Raw genomic sequence first — 17,507 nt, forward strand, 5'->3', positions numbered from 1 at the left:
GCTATAGGCTACTAGGAGATGGCAGCTACACAACAGCTAAGCACACAATAACAACCAAGCTAGATATGCGTATAGTGTCCTTAATGAAACAATAATGCAGTCTAAAACATAACATTTGTCAATAGAAACGAATTGCATTTTACTTACAGAAACAAAGTCTTGAAGGCAGAAGCGCATTTGAAAGCTCCCGGTATCAAACGTGTCCGCATCACTCAATCGATTGCGTCAAGAATTTAACTTAATTAATCATTTTGACCGCTAGGTATCGCCAAAACAAACAAATATGAATCCACTTCAATCTAAAGACTGCACGAGTCTGTCAAAAGGTTAGTGGTTTTCATACCTACCATTGTTCTTTGAGTCATTTCACTTGATCAAGCCTTTTCTAACATAATAAAATAATAAAAGTATGTGCAATGATTCGTACTGATATCGTATCAAGTTAAAATCGATACAGGCCAATACTGAAGGCTCCAATTGTCACGGCCAGTCACACCAGGCCGTGCCTTATTCTGAGTTTCTTGGTGTGTGGTGTTTTAGTTACTGTCTTGCGCTCTTATTTCGTAGTTTTCACTTCATGTTTTCTCGTGTCCTGCAGCTGCTTCACGCCTGCCTTTTAGAGATAGTCCCTGCAACCAGTTTTCTGTTTGTAATCAAGACTATTTAAGTTGTGCGGAGGCTTTCTTTCTTCGTCGGGGCTTTGGCGATTGTTCATCATGTGTATCGTTTGTGGACACTTCTCCTGCTGTATGTTCTTACGAGTAAGTCTTTGCTGTTCTCCAGCATTCCGTTTTGTAACCTGATCAGTTTAGTTTTGTTCAAGTATGGCCTTCCCAATGCTTTCAGAGCCTTTCCCAGTGGCTCCCTCCTGTTTGTTTTTCCAATTAAATACCTTTTTACCTGCACTCTGCCCACTCAGCTTTCTGCATATTGGGAACACGCCAACAACCGCTGTCATACAACCCATGCGTCACACCAATATTAATAAGGTATCGGAAGTGAAAAAGTTGTAACGCAACACACCTACTTCCTACCAATTTTCTCTTAATTGTTTGTCAAATAGAACACCATTCCATGTCGCGTTGACTTTTGTGCTCAAGTGAACCACAACAGAGCATGAACGCTTGAGTCCGTTTGTTTGGTGCCCACCGTGGTTCGGATAATCGCAATCAAATGAATCGTACAAGCAGAAGAAACACACCAGAGTTCCTTTTCAACCGTACCAAACATGACAAGTGTGATTGCGCCCTTAGACTGATCTTTACCAATAAGGAGATGATCCCTCGGTGTTTCTCTTCCACAAGGTCGCAGATGATCTTATTGTTGAAATATGGCACTGGCTCCCACTGTGTGTGTGCAAACGTCCATGATACGCTTCTTCTACTGTATTGTCATTGTGTCATTGTTCCTATACAGGACAGAAGGGCGTGACTGACCTCGATGCCTTCCGTCTCGTACTCCTCCTGCTCCGACTTCAGAGTCAGCTGGATGAAAAGTTGCTGAAGCTTCTCGTTGCAGTAGTTGATGCAAAACTGCTCAAAGCTAAAAACAAAATTTTAAAAATGGATACAATCACAGGCGTTAGATGTCGTCACACCTCGTTGTTTTTAATTGGATTTGTTTTGAGGACTCTCACCTGTTCACGTTGAAAACCTCGAATCCATAGATGTCTAACAGACCGATCACCGTTTTTCTGGAGGAATCCTAGGAATGTTTGACAGATCATAACATTTTATATTACGTACACAAGGCTATCAGGTTATGTCCATGGCTGCAGGAGTCTCATTGATGTACAGTGGTACCTTGACTTAAGAATGCCCCAAATTAAGAGTGTTTTGAAAAAGAGCTGTCTCTTGGCAGTGTTATTGTAGCTGCCAACAGACAGTTTTGAAGTAATTTCATATATCTAAAGTAGGGCTGCAACTAACGATTAATTTGATAATCGATTAATCTGTCGATTATTACTTCGATTAATAATCGGATAAAAGAGACAAACTACATTTCTATGCTTTCCAGTATTTTATTGGAAGAAAAAAACAGCATACTGGCACCATACTTATTTTGATTATTGTTTCTCAGCTGTTTGTACACGTTGCAGTTTATAAATAAAGGTTTATTAAAATAAATAAATAAAAAATAAATAAATAAATTGCCTCTACGCATGCGCATAGCATAGATCCAACGAATCGATGACTAAATTAATCGCCAACTATTTTTATAATCGATTGTAATCGATTAATTGTTGCAGCCCTAATCTAAAGTGTTGTGTTTATATACACATTTTGTGATGTGTATAAATAATTATATTCACAATGTATGGTTTTTTGTATAACTTTGTAAATATACGGTATGTGGGTTTATTCGATGGCGGAACCAATGGAGTTGACATCAGCCTGACGTCAGCCAGGGTTGTTAAAATATCTAAATCTAAATGTAATTCACGGTGGGCATTTATCCATGAAAATATGGAGAAGCTGCTGATGGTGTGTTTAATGGAGAAGCAGCCGGAAGGAGACACAGTAGAAGTCCAATCGCCAAGGTAAATGCTGTACATTATTATTACATTACATCATAAAACTACTGCCATTGTAAAATAGCACATTCTTTTATATATATATATATATATGTAAATATAATATTTTTATCTAAAAAAAATAATTTTTAAAAAACATGTTGCATGTTACAATTGTGCTGTTTAGTCGGTGAAAACACCAATTTAAATTAATTCAATTCATTAAAATGAGAGACTTTGATTTGTGATACAAGTGGTTTTAGTTAAAAGCGCCGTCACAGAACCAATTGAGCTTGTAAGTTAAGGTACTACTGTATTGTAAAATGTATTTTAATTACTTGAATGTCAGAATTAAAGAGACGGATTAAAAAGATAATGTACTTATTTTCGCACCATGTTTGCCAGCGATTCATTGATCTTGTTGACCAGCCAGTTGAAAGTGCGTCCATAGACAGCTTTGGCCAGGGCGTCCCTCGCGTAAACAGCGTGGTCCACAGAAAAGGGACTAAAAACCTTATTTGTACATCAGAGAAAGGTGTCAATATTAATACCATAAAAACTGTGTTCCCACAAAACCAGGGGTGTCCAAAGTGTAGCCCGGGGGACATTAACGGCCCGCAGCTATTTTTTTAACAGCCCGCGGGACATAGTGAAAATAATATTTAGAGAAAAAAAAAACAAAGTGGAATAAAAGAGCAAACAGGTGAAATGTAGCGACAACAACTTGCAATGTTGACTAATAACAAAGCTGCCGTGCAGGATGTTTTTTTTTCTTTATAGCAGTCATTTCTCAAAAAAAAAAGAATAATGAATCATAATCAATGCTGTTATGAATTATCGACCTAAACAAGGCTCCAATTTCTTGAAATTAAAAATCCTACTTTGAAATATTTTTGGGGGTAAAATATTGCATATTTTGTGTTTGTTGTATAAAAACAAAGTTTGCTTTGACAAAAACATGAAGAAATAATAACAACTTATAACAGACAAATAGATCTGAAGACGATCTAGAGACTTAAGTGTTATGGATCCCCAAGAATTTTAGTGGGCCTTTTTTTTTTAAAACAGTCATTACTCAAAAAATACTAATGAATTAAAATCAATAGTAGGAGTTATTGACCTATTCAAGGCTCCAATTACTTTACATAAAATATTTCACTTTGAATATATTTGGGGCGAAATTATTGCATATTTTGTGTTTGTTTTTCCATAAAAAAACAGGGTTTTGACAAAAAGGGCATTAAACAAACATTTTAAAAAGTTATAGACCGATAAAGCTCCTATTTCTTGAAATAAAAAATTCTACTTTTAAGTATTTTTGGGGGTAAAATATTGCTTATTTTGTGTTTTCTGTATAAAAACAAAATTTGCTTTGACAAAACAAACATGAAGAAATAATAAAAACTTATAACAAACGAATAGATCTGAAGACGATCTAGAGACTTAAGTGTTATGGATCCCCAATAATTTTAGTGGGCCTTTTTTTTTTTTAAACAGTGATTACTCAAAAAATACTAATGAATTTAAATCAACGTTGTTATGAATTACTGACCTATTCAAGTCTCCAATTACTTCACATCAAATATTTCACTTTCAACATATTTGGGACGAAACTATAGCATATTTTTTGGGGGGGGGTTTTCCATAAAAAAACAGGGTTTTTGTGGAGGGGGCGTGGCCTGCGGGCCTGCCACTGAACGGGGTGTGACATGACCGGCCTCAAAGACAGCGACAGGTGAGTAGATAGCCCAGGTGGGCCTTGTTATCTAATCAACTGTCGCCTTTATTAGCAGCAGCCGGAATGAGACACGGAGTTGGAGTTGGAGTGAGAGCCAGAGAGAGAGCACGAACAAAGAGAAAGATATTTTGCTGTAAAGCAAAAACCTCTCCACATTTATGAGAATAAAACAGTGTTGTACCCTGAAATCCGGGCTCTCGTGGCAGTGTGTGGTGGTCCGAGGAACCCACTAGAGGGCAACCTCGACACAAACATTTTAAAAAGTTATATTGACAGATAATGCTCCAATTTCTTGAAATCAAAAATTCTACTTTTAAGTATTTTGGGGGGTAAAATATTGTATAATTTGTGTTTGCTGTATAAAAACAAAGTTTGCTTTGACAAAACAAACATGAAGAAATAATAAAAACTTATAACAGACAAATAGATCTGAAGACAAGCTAGAGACTTAATTAAGTGTTATGGATTCCCAAGAATTTTAGTGGGCCTTTTTTTGAAACAGTCATTACTCAAAAATCAACGTTGTTATGAGTTGTTGAGCTATTCAAGGCTCCAATTATTTCACAAAAAATATTTCACCTTGAACATACATAAATTATTGCATATTTAGTGTTTTTTTTCCATAAAAAAACAGGGTTTGACAAAAATGGCATAAAACAAACATTTTAAAAAGTTATATCAACAGATAAAGCTGAAGTTGATCTAGAGATTCAAGCGTTGAATAAAAAAATATGACTTATTTTTAACATTTTTATGACTATCACCCTTCCGGGGCCCTGGACCAAACTTGAGAGGACACCTAAAGATGAGAAAAAAATCTAAATTGTACATTTTATTGATTTTTCAGTGAAAAACGTTTGGACACCCCTGCACTAGACAGACAGACTGACAGGTCGCTGGACACTTCATTAGGTACCTCTCTGGCAGTGTCAAAAAAGAAATGAGTCACCTCCTCCTTTTTGGCCTCAATCTTGCGGTGCGTTAAGCCCTGTTGTAGCACCTGAGCGGGGATCCCAAGTAACTGTAGCACAACAGCAAAAAAGGACTTGAAGAATATAAATACAATACTGTAAGTTACTTGTATTTTGGTTGGGTTCTGACTTTTGACACCCATTGCATTTCCTGGTTGTTGTTGAGACTGGCATAACCTCGAGCATCCGTCTCGAACTTGACGTTCCCCAAGTGGAGCACGCTGGCAATGATTCCAAACAGGTGCTTGGAGAACACGAGACGATGGAATGTGGGTCATAAAAACATTGGTATTTTTGCGAGACTTCCCTAAACCCTACCTCGGTGTCACTCTCGCTGAAGTCAATGACAGAAAGGGCTCTCCGCACCGTCTTCCAGTCGCTTTTGTCGTTGATGGAGCTGACTTTGGCACAATTACCCTGAAGGTGATGCGGGATTAGGCTCTGATTTGAAACTCTCCCTGCACGTGATGCATTATACAGGGTGTCCATGAAGTCTGGGTACAGATGTGCGAATGGTTTTCAGAATAATTGGATAAGCGCATCAAATTATACATTGGAAATCATGTTGAGAATAGAAATTAGAATTGAATAAAATGGTTTTCTTTTAAAAATGACATGTTTTTAACCATGTCCCCAGACTTTGTGGGCACCCCGTGTCGTTGTACTAAGTCGTCACTGACCTGAACCAGGTAGCGGTAAAGCTGACAGTTCCTCTCTAGGCCCAGCCAGCGGAGCAGATCTTCCTCTCCGCCCTCCACCAGCTGGTAGAAGATGTGGAAGTTCCGCTCGCCGTGATTCTGATGGACCACGCGTGACTTCTCCAGCAGGTAGCTGAGAATGTGTCCCCCGACTGCCCCGCCCTGAAAGACGAACATCATTCCACCACACAAATTCACATTGTGTGGAGTGTGCTGTTGAGGATACTCAAGGCCACCTGGTGATCAAACTGGATGTCCATATACTTCCCGAAGCGACTGGAGTTGTCATTCTTTAGGGTTTTGGCATTTCCGAAAGCCTGGGTGACAAAGTGAAAAAAGATCAAACCCAAGATTTACAAGATTTAGCAAACTTTCTTTAAAGGAGCCGTATGTAATAATTTCATGTCAAGTCATCATTAAATGGCCCTGATATGTCAATAGGCATGAATAAATCATGTTCGGAGAATATATCTTTATTGTCATTGTACATTGTTCAACGAAATAACTGAAATTGATGTTCTTTTCCAATACCTCGGATATGCTCATTTCAAAATTAGATTTACAGCCCCGAAATCTTGTTATTGTTTTCATCTTGATGCCCCGCCCTCCACCGTTTGACCAATTAGAAAGTATGTGAGTGTGTCACATCCAGGTTGCCAGTTACGCACTGCCCTCTTCGTCTGGCTACTGCCACCGGTAAAGTTACTAAACATGTCAGACCTCAGTAAATCAATTCTCAATTTATTCATGACAAAGCCAGGAACAAAACAAGCATTTGTATCGGGGATGCCTTTGAAAGATGGAGGCGATTGAAGGCGGAGAAGATTTTTTAATCTGACGCAAATTTGTGGTTTTTCCTCCTTGATAGGTAAGTCAGGCATTTACGTTTTCTTGTTACTTGTAATAAATGGAAATGGACATTTGGTATGTAAACTATATTGTCCAATACAGTCTATGATCTTGTCTAACAAAGCTGGTATGATCCTGCAACGGATGCTTTGATGGTGCTCTTAGTGTAATGCTTAGCATGCTAGCCCGGCCTAATCGTTAGCCTATTGACATATAGGCTAGCGGGGGAAATATCAATCAATCAATCAATGTTTATTTATATAGCCCTAATGCCCGTTAGCATGTATGTCGATGTGTATTCCAACATATCTTTTCGACAAATAAAACCTATGTGGATATGGGTAGTGTCAGTGCCTATTCCCTTCTCAATATGCTGATACGCTGAGGAAATGGGTTGCAACATTAAAAACCTCTAAAGGCTTAGTGGCCACATGCGTGGACAGCACCTTTTAGCTCTTATTTCCAAAATTGTGTACACTACAGAATTGGGGTCTTATGGCCGCTTATGTGGACACTTATACTGCCATCTGGTGGTGTCAGAAGAGTATAACATACAATGCAATTTGGAAAAAAAAAGTGTAAAAATAAGAATTAACATGTCACTAAACATGAAGTACACGTTTGTGTACTTATGGACTAAGTACATCATATCAAAAGATGATTCTTAGTTTTTATTCTAATTAGGGTCCAATAAGCCCAAATAGCAAAGAGAAATAAAAAAAACATGTAAACAAACAGCTTGGGCCTTAAGAGGTTAATACGGCTGTCATCATGGCAATGTGAAACGTATGAAAAAAAAATGGAGGGATGCTTTGAGGCGTGCTTAATCAAGACAGTCCTTAACTATCAATGAATCAACTTGAGTGTCCGCCCTTAGAACATACGCACCTCAAGCACAGGGTTGGAGACCAGCATCCTGTCTCTGACGTTATTCAAGACTTTGGTACTCGGACAGCTGACCGCGTAAAAGTGCAGAATCTTCTTCGAGGCCTCCGTTTTGCCTGCGCCGCTCTCCCCCGAAATCAGGATGAAGTGGTTGTTGAACTCGGACAGCATGGTGCGGAACACGTTGTCTGCCAGCGCGTAGCTAAGAAGGGCATAGATGGCTCCACGTCAGTCCACTCACAGTGAGATCTAGTTTAGGGCTGGACAATTCATCCCAATATCTGAGTGAGCGTATGAGTGAAAAATAGACCCCGTCTACTAAATTCTACTTCTTATTTGACACAATGCTAGGATGCCTAATCAATAATCACTAAACCCAAGAGAAAAAAAGTATGGCCAAATGATTTCAGCATTAAGGAAGCCTAACTCAGCTGCAATCGGGCGGAAGGCGTTGTACACCCTGGACAAGTCGCCACCTCATCACAGGGCCAACACAGATAGACAGACAACATTCACACTCACATTCACACACTAGGGCCAATTTAGTGTTGCCAATCAACCTATCCCCAGGTGCATGTCTTTGGAGGTGGGAGGAAGCCGGAGTACACGGAGGGAACCCACGCAGTCACGGGGAGAACATGCAAACTCCACACAGAAAGATCCCGAGCGCAGGATCGAACCCAGGGCCTTCGTATTGTGAGGCAGACGCACTAACCCCTGTACCACCGTCCTGCCCGTATTATTATTGTATTATTATTTTGTTAATAAAAATAAAAAATAAAATTCAAAATAATGAATAATTGTGTTATTTCTCATGATTTCAATATCAATCAAAATAATCCTGATGATTATTTTTCTATATAGTCCAGCCCTAGCATATGTTATTGATGTTTTTTTTAATACAAAATATTACAACGAGCACGCTACACATGGATACAAAGTACTAATAGAGAGAGAGCCCGTCTTACATGTGAGGTGGAAGTTCAAAGAAGTTGACGCCCATGTATGTGTCCATCTGACTCTTGCTGTAGATGTCCAGAGCCTTGTATGGGTTGACTGACACCAAAAGAGTGCCTATGTAGGTCTGCAGCAGGGGGGACAGAAGGTCACGGATGGTCACCTCGCGGTTATAAAACACCAAGAATGTAATGTGCTCTGTGCATCGCTTCCAACAATGAGCAATGTTGTCCTTATCAAGAGCAAAAAGTTGGGTTAATCACTTTGCACCACCTGGATGACCTTTGTGAGGCGTGCTGCTTCAGCAACATGAGATGTGGGATCCAGCAGCATCAGGACCACATCGGGGGAAGGGTCAAAGGCATAGCGTTTAATTGGAAGTAGAAATTACAACTGCCTCTAAAGTCCATCGCCAGGAATTGTTAGTTTGCATTTCCAAAAAATTGTAGACCGATTTTTATGAAACTTTCAGGAAATGTCCGAAATGGGAAGTGATTAGTTAGTTATTAGTTAGTAATTTAGTTGCCAGCTAGCGATCAGCGTTCTAGTTGTTAGCTAATGATTAGCACTCTAGTTGTCAGCTAGCGATTAGTGCTCTGGTTTTCAACTAGTGATTACTAGCCTAGTTGTCAGCTTGCGATTCCTGCGGTAGTTGCAGCTAGCGATTAGCGCTCCAGTTGCCAGCCAGAGATTAATGTGCTATTTTTCAGCTAGCGATTAGCACTCCGGTTGCCAGCCAGAGATTAATGTGCTATTTTTCAGTCCGCGATTAGCGCTCTCGTTGCCAACTAGCATTTGACGGGCCAGTTGCTAGCTATTTATTAACGTCGTAGTTGTCAGCAAGCGATTAGCGCTTTAGTTGCCAGCTAGCGATCAGCGTGCTAGTCGCCAGCTAGTTGTCATGATCTGTGGTCTGGATCATGTTTTTTGTTATTTTCTGTTAGTTTCAGACTCCATAGTTCCTGTTTTTGTGCATCCTTGTTTGTTTTACTTTCCATGACGACTGATTAGTTCAGGCCTGGGCAATTATTTTGACTCTGGGGCCAAATTTAGGGAAAAAAGTCTGTCTGGGGGCCAGTTTCTGATTTTTAGGAACATTAATACAAAACCTCACAATAATGTCTGATTGAATGCTAAAAACTTTATAACAGACCGTCTTAAAAAACTAAATGGATTTTTTTTTTTTTTTTTACTGACTGAAACACCCAGAATGTACATGGAAATAAAGAATGTGGGATTTACAATATTAACAATGAACAATAAAACACTGAATATTTAGAGAAACAAGTGTGTCTAATTTTTAGGAACACTAATACAAAAACACACAATAATGTCTGATTGAATGCTAAAAATTTTATGACAGACCGCCTTAAAAAACGAAATGGAATTGTATTTTTTTAGTTTTTTACTGAATGAGACACCTGGAATGTACATGAAAATAAAGAATGTGGGGTTTACATTATTAACTATGGACGATAAAACACTGAATATTGACAACATATGAACGTCACACCCCCTTTCCATCCACATATTTGACAATCAAGCGAAACGCAACAAAAATGCGACAAACACAGCGAAATATGAACTCAAAGGGTAAAAAAAATAAATAAATATATATATTTACAATCTGATACATCACTAAGCTTTAGAACTTTGTTGTAAAAATCTCCTTCCGCATCCGTCCCTGACACCCGCGTTTCAGGCTGATACTCTGTGGAAACGCTCCCCACCCACACTGCTTGGTGCCTCATCTGAGCTGCTGTGACTTAGATGACCATACTAACTAATTAGATTACCATAGTAACTAGTATATCATGCAAAAGCACAGATTCCAACCATTGAAATACTTTGTATAGTTCAAGACTTACGGTCATTTTAAAACAACACTGCACATCATAATGGCAGATACACTTTCCATCTTAATGATCTAAAAAAAAAATGTGTGAATGTCCGGCGGGCCAGATTGAAAAGCTTAACGGGCCACATGTGGCCCCCGGGCCTTAATTTGCCCAGGTCTGGATTAGTTTCACCTGCCTCATGTGTTCGGGACACGCACTTGCTCTAATCAGAGACTATTATTTAAGCCTGTCTTTGCCAGTTAGTCGTCCTGGCGTCATTGATTGTTTCATGCTTAGTTCATGCTGCTCGTTTCTTGCCACAATAAGTTTGGTTTGTTTCATGTCCATAGTTCAGGCTAAGTGTTAGCGTATGTTTCCTGCTTTAAGTTTTATGTCCCTTAGCCTCTCGTGCAATCGGCACACTTTCCTTTTGTTTTAGTTCCTGACTTTTGTCCTGTGTAGGATTTATTAATTAATAAATATGTTCCTACCTTCAAGTCCTGTCCGGAATAGTTTGTTTGCTTCCTGGGAGAACAATCCTTGCAGTAAGTTGCGAAAAAAAACCCATTATGACACTAGTTATTAACGCGTTAGTTGTCAGCTAGCTATTATCGGCACAACACGGTTATTGTTCGAATATTGTTAGTATTACACAATAATAAGGTACCTTTCGGACTAGTTTAATATTATTTGATGTAATTTGCCACGCGGGCCTAATGCGCACAACTCACCCAGCTTGATCTGGCCCTCGTGTGGTTTATACCAGTGTTTTTCAACCACTGTGCCACAGCGTGAGATACAGTCTGGTGTGCCGTGGGAGATTATCTAATTTCACCTATTTGGGTTAAAAATATTTTTTGCAAACCAGTAATTATAGTCTGCAAATGATGTGTTGTTGTTGAGTGTCGGTGCTGTCTAGAGCTCGGCAGAGTAACCGTGTAATACTCTTCCGTATCAGTAGGTGGCAGCCGGTAGCTAATTGCTTTGTAGATGTCGGAAACAGCGGGAGGCAGGATGCAGGTAAAAAGGTGCCTAATGCTTAAAACAAAAACTAAAAAAAGGTGAGTGCCCCTGAGAAAAGGCATTGAAGCTTAGGGAAGGCTATGCAGGACGAAACTAAAACTGAACTGGCTAGAAAGTAAACAAAAACAGAATGCTGGACGACAGCAAAGACTTACTGTGGCGCAAAGACGGCGTCCAAAAAGTACATCCGAACATGACATGACAATTAGGGATGATGTTCAAAACCGGGTCGCCCGATTGTTCGATAAGAAAATAACCGATTCCATGGATTCAAATCCCTTTTTGAGAACCGGTTCAGGTTATCGAAGAAACTGTATCGTATTTTCGCGACCATAGGGCGCACCGTAATAAAGGGCGCCGTGTCAGTTACGGGTGCTATTTCTGTATTTAACGCATAAATAAGGCATTGATTGATTGATTGATTGAAACTTTTATTAGTAGATTGCACAGTTCAGTACATATTCCGTACAATTGACCACTAAATGGTAACACCCGAATAAGTTTTTCAACTTGTTTAAGTCGGGGTCCACGTAAATCAATTCATGGTATTTTTGGGCGCAGGTTTGGTTAAACATATGCTATCTTAAAACATACGCTAGCATGCATGGACGCTGTTTTAAAAAGGCAGCAGGAGCAAAGCTGAGTTTGGTTGTACTTTATTGAATAGTCTTTGGTATGACTCTAGATTCGATAAGAGATTCTATAAGGAATCGGTTAGATAAGAGGATTCGATAATAGGCTCAAACTCGATAATTTCTTAACGAACATCATCCCCAATGACAATTGACAATGTCCACACAAAGAAGGATTAAAAACAACTGAAATAGTCTTGATCGCCAAAACAAATGCGGATGCAGATGCGGGAAATATCGCTCAAAGGGAGACATGAAACTGCTACAGGAAAATACCAACGTCCTAGTTGTTAGTTCTTGTCTTGAACGCAAGACAAGAACTAAAACACTACACACAGGAAAACAGCAAAAAACTCAAAATAAGTCAGGGTGTGATGTGACAGGTGGTGACAGTACACCTACTTTGAGACAAGAGCTATAGTGATGCATGCTTGGTTATGTTTTAAAGTCATATCCAACAATTGTGACTTTTTACTGTCAACTGAGTTTCGTTTTTTATTGATTTCTGCTGGTGGTGTGCCTTCGGATTTTTTTAACGCAAAAAAAATGTGCCTTGGCTCAAAAAACTTTGAAAAACACTGCTTTATACAGTAAAATGTACATATGAGCGTATGAATATTTACAGTGGTTATACCAGGATCCGTGAGTTAACTTGTTTTTACACTACCATAACACTTAAGGATGTTAAAACCTTTCTTAAAAAGAGTGAGATTTCCACAGTATGTATGTAATTGTAAGTATTTTTGGCATTAGACACTCAAGAAAGGGACTCACATAAACCAGATTCTCATGGAAGCGTTTCCTCAAGTTGTCCAGGAAGGCGGTCTCGCTGGTGTAGTTGTCCAAGAGAACAAAATCCTGGATTCCGACGCGGTCCCGAGCCGTGAGAGAGGCCTCCATGTTCCTCAGGATCCTGTTACAACGCTCCTCCAGGCTCTGAGCGGGCATAAGTAGCATGAGGAGCTGATATCAGACCACACATCCTCATATGATATTTGCGTCTCTTATCTATCTATATGTTCATGGACTTCCAGTCAGGAGCGGCTGCTGAGACCTTGGTCATATCCTTTCTGCTCGTGATGAATCTAAATTCAGCCAGCACTATCTGAAATATGTCGTGAATCCCACTTTTGACAAAGCTACTACGGACACAAAATTGTCCTCCAGAAGCATCAATGAACTTTAATTACTACGTTACAAAAGGGTCGGTTACTGCGGACAGTATTATGTTGCGGTAGTTTGGCTCTCATCCCTGTGTGCCTGACACTCACTGTTAGAAAAAAAAACTAAACCAGTGAAGTTGGCACGTTGTGTAAATTGTAAATAAAAACAGAATAGAATGATTTGCAAATCCTTTTCAACTTATATTCAATTGAATACACTTTTCCACTTTGCATCAGTCCATCTTAGATGGGCTCGGACCCAGCGAAGCCAGCGGCCTTTCTGGGTGTTGTTGACAAATGGCTTTTGCTTTGCATAGTAGAGTTTTAACTAGAGATGTCCGATAATATCAGACTGTCGATATTATCGGCCGATAAATGCTTTAAAATGTGATATCGGAAATTATCAGTATCGGTATCAAAAAGTAAAATTTATGACTTTTTAAAATGCTGCTGTACGGAGTAGTACACGGATGTAGAGAGAAGTACAGAGCGCCAATAAACCTTAAAGGCACTGCCTGTGCGTGCCGGCCCAATCACATAATATCTATGGCTTTTCACACACACAAGTGAATGCAAGGCATAGTTGGTCAACAGCCATACAGGTCACACTGAGGGTGACGTATAAACAACTTTAACGCTGTTACAAATATGCGCCACACTGTGAACCCACACCAAACAAGAATGACAAACACAATTTGGGAGAACATCCGCACCGTAACACAACAGAAACACAACAGAACAATTACCCAGAACCCCTTGCAGCACTAACTCTTTCGGGACGCTACAATATACACCCCCCCTAACCCCTACCCCGTCCCACCCCAATCCCGCCCACCTCAACCTCTTCATAGTCTCTGTCAGGGAGAGCATGTCCCAAATTCCAAGCTGCTGTTTTGAGGCATGTTAAAAAAAATAATGCACTTTGTGACTTCAATAATAAATATGGCAGTGCCATGTTGGCATTTTTTTCCATAACTTGAGTTGATGTATTTTGGAAAACCTTGTTACATTGTTTAATGCATCCAGCGGGGCATCACAACAAAATTAGGCATAATAATGTGTTAATTCCGCGACTGTATATATTGGTATCGGTTGATATCGGAATCGGTAATTAAGAGTTGGACAATATCGGAATATCGGATATCGGCAAAAAAGTAATTATCGGACATCTTTACTATTGATGATATTACGGACCGTAGATGGTGAAATCCCTAAATTCCTTGCTCGTTGAGAAATGTTGTTCTTAAACTGTTGGACAATTCATGGAAGCTGCTTTTATACGCAATCATGGCACCCACCTGTTCCCAATTAGCCTGTTCACCTGTGGGATGTTCCAAATAAGTGTTTGATGAGCATTCCTCAACTTTCTCACTCTTTTTTGCCACTTGTGCCAGCTTGTTTGAAGCATGTTGCAGGCATCAAAGTCCAAATGAGCTAATATTTGCAAAAAATAAAGTTTTCCGGTTCGAACATTAAGTATTTTGTCTTTGCAGTCTATTCAATTGAAGATAAGTTGAAAAGGATTTGCAAATCATTGTATTCTGTTTTTATTTACCATTTACTCAACGTGCCAACTTTTTGGGTTTTGTAAAAAAAAAAAAATCCCACTGCTGCTGCTTTATTCTCTTCTCACCCTCATTGGACATCCAAAAGTGTGGCATTACTTCTTCTCAGGGAGGACATGAGCAATGGGACAGGAAACCCGGAAAGATTACACATTCTACTTCCTTCAGTAGGAAACCATCAATAATACACAGCCAATGTACAAGGAGGAAGCAGTCTAAAGACAAAAAACATGACTTAAATATCCCCTCAAAGGACAAAAAAACACAATTAAGCTTCATGACCAGCAAAACCCCAGTCCTGTAAGTGGCGGTAATTACTTTTTTTTATTTTTTTTGTCCTGTCCAGCTACTCAGGCAAATCATACTGTTGATGTTGATGCACATATCGGCTGTACAGATTTACTTTACACAATAGAAGTGTTGGATACTTCTCTTGTTGCCTTATTTGTATTTGACTTTATTAAATGGATTTATATTATTATTTGGCTAGGCCGAGCAGGAGGGGATAGAAAGAGAAAAAAAGGAAGACAGATGGGGAAATTGCAGGGACAAGAGGCGGATAAGACAGAGAGACAAGAACAACAAACACAACAACAACAATAGGCTAATTGGCAACTCTAAAATTGGCCCTAATTTGTTTGACGGTGAATTCCTGGCAACCACAGCTGCAAGTGTTTTACCATAAATTCTACACGTTTTTTGTAAACAGATTAACAATTTTACCACGCTATTTTAAGGCTAAGTGTCCTAGTGGTTAGAGTGTTCGCCCTGAGACTGGGAGGTTGTGAGTTCAAATCCCGGCCGAGTCATACCAAAGACCTGCTTGGCACTCAGCATCAAGGGTTAGAATTGGGGGTTAAATCTCCAAATGATTCCTGAGCGTGGCCCACGCTGCTGCTCACTGCTCCCCTCACCTCCAAGGGGGTAAACAAGGGGATGGGTCGAAATGCAGAGGACAAATTTCACCACACCTAGTGTGTGTGTGTGACATTCATTGGAACTTTTTAACTTTTCCTTTTCCGGACTATACGGCACACTTAAAATACTTTGTTTCCCCTCAAAACTCGGCAGTGCACCTTATAACCCGGTGCGCCTAATGTACGGAATAATTCTGGTTTTGCTTACCGACCTCAAAGCTATTTTATTTGGTACATGGTGAAATGATAAGTGTGACGAGTAGATGGCAGTCAAACATAAGAGATACGTGTAGACTGCAATACAATGGCAGTCACACACAAGAGATACGTGTAGACTGCAATATGACTCAAGTAAACAACACCAAAATATTATATGTTGCATTGAAAATATAGACAATTACACACGGCGCTGAAAAATCTATCAAAATGTTTTAGTACGACTTTGGTAAGTTATGAAGCAGCACCGCTTGATGGATTGTACTGTGCTTCAACATACGAATGTTATTATGGTGTGTGTATAAGGTAAGACAAATTATCTGGCGTTTTGTTTCGCAATATTATACAAAAGCAACTTTTCTTACCTTCTGGTACCTGCTGATCTGTATTTGGGATCTGCATGAGTACTGAAAAATTGCGCGCGTCCGCCTTTGTAGTTTGTGCCGACTCCGTAGTCGATAAACTTCTTCTTTTTCTCTATCTTCTTGTTATGGGACATTCATCCTCCGCTGTTGCCATTTCTAATATAAAGTAGTGTAAAGTTCTTACTTTTATCTGTCAGTAAACTCGCCAGGAAAGCGCTAAAACATACCGGTGTAGTGAGTGTACATTATTCACTCAAGGAACTTTAGTTATGAGAGAGTTCCGGTCGGACGGTTTTTCACGGGACACATTTCCGGCGGATGAGGAGATCTGCTCTTTTGTTGATTGAAGTAAAGTCTGAATGTCATTAAAACAGTTAGCTCCATCTTTTGACACTTCTTCCACTCCCGTCCTCGCACGCTACACCGCTACAACAAAGATGACGGGGAGAAGACGCTGTCGAAGGTGAGCCACGTAAATAAGACCGCCCACAAAACGGCGCATACTGAAGCGACTGTCGGAAAGCTACTTGAACATAATCTATGCAACATTTTGACCAAAGAACCACCATTACATGTTATGTAGACCACAAGGAAGTTTTTTAAATTCAGAAAAAAAGAATACTAATATGACTCCTTTAATGCGCCCTATAATCTGGTGCGCCTTATATATGAAAAAATAAATAAATAGACCATTCATTGGCAACGCGCCTTAAAATCCGGTGCGCCCTATAGTGCGGAAAATACGGTAATTTACTGAAAGCAAAAACTGTTATTAACTGTAAAATTAACAGATTGAACATCAACATACCGTAATGTCTTATACATCGTGACTGCGTTTTTTACGGTGAATTCCTGACAACCACAGCTGCCGGTGTTTTACTGTAGATTGTGCAGTTTTTTTTTACAGTGCATAGTTAAAGTTGGAACATTTGGTTGGTATCAATAATGAGTTTTATTTAACAGCCTCTATGTATTGCGGGTTAGGCTAATAAACACGGCTATAATAAGGGAAATTCACCCCACTAACTGACTAGTTTGCTAGTTATTGTTGGAAGCAGATCAGAATCATATCCATATTTAAGTGCTACTTCTTTCTAAAAACTCCTATAGTCATATTTACATCAGCTAATGTCTCGTGTGGTACAAAGTGCTTGGATTCGAGTGTCCTTGGTTAGAGT

General features: G+C 39.5%; 1 protein-coding gene across 1 annotated transcript in view; it reads right to left on the bottom strand.

Moving 5' to 3' along the window:
* LOC133639025 (unconventional myosin-Ih-like) overlaps positions 1 to 17,507 on the bottom strand; it is a 45,051-nt gene that overhangs the window by 17,921 nt on the left and 9,623 nt on the right. The window contains exons 2-13 of the mRNA XM_062032086.1: positions 12,878 to 13,039; positions 8,622 to 8,737; positions 7,657 to 7,855; positions 6,156 to 6,236; positions 5,902 to 6,081; positions 5,540 to 5,638; positions 5,352 to 5,465; positions 5,200 to 5,271; positions 2,906 to 3,025; positions 1,637 to 1,704; positions 1,437 to 1,542; positions 1,266 to 1,346 (exon numbers count right to left, since the gene is read on the bottom strand). Coding sequence (XP_061888070.1) covers positions 1,266 to 1,346; positions 1,437 to 1,542; positions 1,637 to 1,704; positions 2,906 to 3,025; positions 5,200 to 5,271; positions 5,352 to 5,465; positions 5,540 to 5,638; positions 5,902 to 6,081; positions 6,156 to 6,236; positions 7,657 to 7,855; positions 8,622 to 8,737; positions 12,878 to 13,039 — 1,398 coding nt within the window. The remainder of the gene's footprint in view (positions 1 to 1,265; positions 1,347 to 1,436; positions 1,543 to 1,636; positions 1,705 to 2,905; positions 3,026 to 5,199; positions 5,272 to 5,351; positions 5,466 to 5,539; positions 5,639 to 5,901; positions 6,082 to 6,155; positions 6,237 to 7,656; positions 7,856 to 8,621; positions 8,738 to 12,877; positions 13,040 to 17,507) is intronic.

The sequence above is a fragment of the Entelurus aequoreus genome, linkage group LG21 (assembly GCF_033978785.1).
Source record: "Entelurus aequoreus isolate RoL-2023_Sb linkage group LG21, RoL_Eaeq_v1.1, whole genome shotgun sequence".
NCBI lineage: Eukaryota > Metazoa > Chordata > Actinopteri > Syngnathiformes > Syngnathidae > Entelurus > Entelurus aequoreus.